The sequence below is a fragment of the Pinus tabuliformis genome, chromosome 7 (genome assembly GCF_031772625.1).
Source record: "Pinus tabuliformis cultivar Carrire ecotype Pingquan chromosome 7, CPIR1, whole genome shotgun sequence".
NCBI lineage: Eukaryota > Viridiplantae > Streptophyta > Pinopsida > Pinales > Pinaceae > Pinus > Pinus tabuliformis.
In genome coordinates this window covers 1,125,592,779-1,125,597,216 of record NC_142293.1, presented here as the reverse complement: position 1 = coordinate 1,125,597,216, position 4,438 = coordinate 1,125,592,779, and the positions used below count along the sequence as shown (strand labels likewise).

General features: G+C 37.4%; 1 protein-coding gene across 1 annotated transcript; it reads left to right on the top strand.

The window, feature by feature from the left end:
* The first annotated feature begins 591 nt into the window (after nt 1-591).
* LOC149251474 (flavonol synthase/flavanone 3-hydroxylase-like) lies at nt 592-2,166 on the top strand. Its single transcript, XM_089456534.1, has 3 exons — nt 592-1,100; nt 1,189-1,516; nt 1,632-2,166. The coding sequence occupies exons 1-3, from the start codon at nt 628-630 to the stop codon at nt 1,854-1,856; spliced, it is 1,026 nt and encodes a 341-aa protein (XP_089312660.1). The 5' UTR covers nt 592-627; the 3' UTR covers nt 1,857-2,166.
* Nucleotides 2,167-4,438: the final 2,272 nt, after the last annotated feature.

The window sequence follows — 4,438 nt, the reverse complement described above, 5'->3', positions numbered from 1 at the left end:
AAGAAACCATCCAAAATGTAACATATAGATATTACATAAGGAACACATTGTGGGGCCCGGAGGGGCCGCAAAAGAGGTTGAGAAACCACATGTTCTGTATAGCTGGATCATAAACAGATAGATTGAAAAAAAGACAAAATAGCTTTGAGAGAGCCCGCTTAGTACAGAGAAGGCATGGACCCCAAAATTGTAATCACATTGGAATCAAGTGTGCAGAACAGAAATTTCAATTTGCAGAGTTGATATGCGAGGTGAGGTCGGGAATTAAGTTGCAACAGGAGAGACATTGATTGATATTGGTCCATCACAATAAAGGGCCTTGTTGGACTACATCGTCTCCACACGGTGCTGCCTACTTGGTTTCGCATTTATGTAGAGCTTCCGGTGCATTGAAGTGTGAGCCATTACCAATTTGAGTACAATTCAGCCGTTCCGTGGTTTCGTAATTCACCGCACACACCTACCGGCCCTACTCACGCCCATCTCAACGACGACGTGGTTCTCTGTACATTACACGCTTTAAGCCAACTTCTCTCACATGCTCCATCTATTTATACACGGCCAGACTAACTTTTGCACACCACCGTGCAGAGTACTGTGCTGTTTGTCTGATCGTATTCTCAATTAATGGCTCCCGCCAGAGTACAGGCCGTCGCTCAAAGTGGTTTCCAATCGATTCCTTCCGAGTTCGTTCGGCCTGTTTACGAGAGACCTGCTCGCGAAACATTTAACGAATTCGAGATACCGCTCATAGACTTGTCATCGTTACAAGTCGATGAACTTCGTGAGAAAACGGTGGCAGAAATTGGAAGAGCGAGCCGGGAGTGGGGGATTTTCCAGGTTGTAAACCATGGAATACCCAACGAATTGGTCCAACGCTTGCAGGCTGCTGGCAGAGAGTTCTTCGATCTCCCGGTGGAGGAAAAGGAGCCGTACGCCAATCTTGACGGCGTTACGGATGACCGATTTGAGGGGTATGGCACGCAGCTGAAATGCACGAGCGATGGGAGGCAGGGTTGGTCTGATTTCTATTTTCACATGGTGTGGCCTCCATCTCTCATAGATTTCAACAAGTGGCCCAAGCACCCGCCCTTTTATAGGTATAACGCCCTACGTACTAATTTATTCTACATTTCTGTTTATGATATCTCTCTAGACTCTATATATATATTGCATTTTGATGTGCAGAGAGGTGACTGAGGAATATGGAAGGCAAGTGTTGGGAGTGGTAGATAAGCTGCTGTCAGCCTTTTCAATAAATCTTGGGTTGGAAGAATCCACGGTGAGAAACGCTCTGGGAGGTGAGAATTTGGAAATGGAGTTGAAGATCAACTATTACCCAGCGTGCCCTCAACCAGATATGGCGCTGGGAGTGCTGCCTCATACGGACATGTCTGCTTTAACTGTGCTGAAGCCCAACGATGTGCCGGGGCTCCAGATATTGAGGAACAACGAGTGGGTGACTGCCAAGCACGTTCCTGACACGCTTATCATACACATCGGTGACCAACTACAGGTAACTAAGTTTGCTTAAACTAATTTCTAATAACAGATAAAGAGTTAGTTTTTTTAAATTGATACATTAAAATAAATAAGCATATGAAAGTGGTGTGTATTATTAATTTGGGCAGACGTTGAGCAACGGGAGGTACAAGAGCGTATTGCACAGGACGTTGGTGAGCAAAGATAAAGTGAGGATGTCGTGGCCGGTGTTTTGTATTCCTCCTCTTGATTTGGTGGTGGGCCCACTCAATCAGTTGATCGATGAAAATCACCCCCCGCTCTTCGATGCGATGACGTACAGGGAATTCAAGCAACGCAAGAAAACGAAGGCAATGAAGCAGCAATCATCTTAGGAACGCCAACTTACTCTTTAAAAGTGGACTTTGACGTTAGTGTTTGGTTTTGCCTTATACTGCCTGTGTCTGTTTTTTTGTCCGTCTACTGCAGCTTTTTATTTCTTTGCGCTCTGCGTGAGGGTAGGGTCATTAGCGTCTGTTCACCTTCTTGTGGCAACATTAAGTTTTTCAAATAGAATTCGATGTGGCTGTAGCATTCGCTGATGTAATAAAGTTGTGATAGTCACGTACGCTGTATCCAAGGGTGATTAGCTGTTGAAGTGTTTGTCTTTTTCGGAAAAATTATATAACTGTAATTTCAATATCCCATGTAGTGTATTGCTGTCATAAGCGCTGTTTTTTTTCATAGTCTTTCACAATTTTGAAGGGAAATAATTGTTCAGCTCTTAGTCTTAAGCGTTGAGTTCAGCGTCTTAAGAGGTGAAATTAACCATGTGCGGATTAAAATTAAATTATAGGGGATAAATTTTTACAATTAAAATTATTATTATTATTTAATTTTAAGGTTATGGTTAAGCTAAATATCAAATTGGTATATGAAACTATTTTGTTTGTGGGACAGGAGACTCACATCCCACATATATATTCTACTCTTCTAGTTATGAACTTGTAACTTTTTAGGAGAAAACACATGCTCTTAACTAATAAAAGAATACTTCAATGAAGTAAATATGTATATAAAAAATTCACCATAAGATCCTAAAACTTATATTCTAAAAGAAGTGGGGAAACTTTTTATTATTGAAATGAATCACTTAACTCATCCAAATTATTTTCAAGGACTAAATTTATGTATAAAAATTTTATTACATAATTTTTTGTGAGATAATTATGTGTATATAAAAATACAATGTTGTTTAGCTATTTTATGTTTTGATTTTTTTAACAAAATCTTGTGATATAATTTTGGATAAAATGAGTTTTTACTACTTACAATGTATTTCCGAATATATAAATAAATTCAACATTTTGAAAACTCCATATATAAATAAATATATATATTTGTGCATATCTCAAACTTCCCATTTTAAAAAATTTAAACAAATTTTCCACAAAATTAATAAAAAAATATACGAAAATTATGACCAAAAGAGAACAAAAACAAAACATTGAAAAAATTATTCTTTTAAAAAGATTTTTTGGTTACCATTTTTCTTATCCAAACAGTTGATTTACACGTTTATGTAGAAGTATAATTACAAACTAAATAGTTGGTAAATGTGTATTGGCATCAATTCATAGGAAATTTCAAAACACTTATTTCATAATACATTTCAAATTGTTAAAATTAAAAAACTCATAAGAATGAAGTAGATTACACTTGTACCAAAAGACACTCTCCTTCCACTATGGTAGAGATGTTGTGGTGTAATGTCATATAATGTCCTCTAAACAAAAATAAAAATTAAATTAAATTAAAACATTAATGTAATTTAATGTAAACATTTTAACTACCTCAAAAAAAAGGAAAAGCCAAAATAAGAAAATGAAAATAACTATATAAAAATAAAATAAAATTGGCCCCTCTAGAGAGAGAAAAAATGTGCTCTACCAATTACAACATTAGGTGACTAGGGTTTCCTTAGCCGCTGAAGATTTTCTTGTAGATTTGGAGCAAGCTTGAGCCCATTTGGTTGGTTCAGATGTATGGATCCTTGAGTTGGGCGTGTCTTCAAACCTATAACTTCAGTCATTTCCATAGTTGTATGTGTCTTCTCTTTGTTGAAGTGTTATGTTCATAATGGCATGGACAAGGAGGTAACATTCAAAGCCTTTGATTAAGCTCAAAAACCTTGAGGGCTTCTTCTCCCACCCCAAATAATTGTGAAGAAATTAGCTGATATCCACATGATGGAACTCTCTCCTTCAGATCCGTGCAAGAGAGCCTTAGCTCTCTTAGAAAAAGCGTTGGTCGACAAGTTTATGGGCTTGGGGCTGAATCCAAAAGATATTGAAACCTAGATCACGGAACAATCGACCCCTAAGATTTAAAGACAGATAAATTCTGTTGTAGTTGGAAGGGGCTTCTATGTCTTTTTGTTTCTAAATAATATGGAAAGAGATTTGATTTTCAAATCAGGTTTGTATATTATGGGGTCCATAGTCCTCTTTATCACTCCATGGACTCTTTTGATCCATATTCTAAGATCATTGTCGTGTCAGTATGGGTTCAATTGTCACACCTCCCTCTTCATTTTTTGCGACCTAATGCACTAAAAGATATTGGTAAAAAGTTGGGTTGGTATCTCGATAAAGTATAACTAAAAGGAGGTCAATCTTATTGGGCCCGCATATGTGTTGAGGTAAACCTCAAAAAAGGTTTACCAAAGACCCTAAAGATAAGTATTGGAAAATGAATCCATATCCAATAATTGGACTATGAGAAGATTCCTTTTAAATGCATCAGCTATCATACTCATGGGAACTTTGCTAAAACTCATATTTTGAGAAAAGAGCATTGGAATTGACACCCTCCACTCTCGCAGAGATGAAACGATCTACCCCAAAGTTTTACAAGGAATCTATGGTAATTATAACAGCTCATGCAAAATCATGCACAAGAGAAAACACTGAAAAAT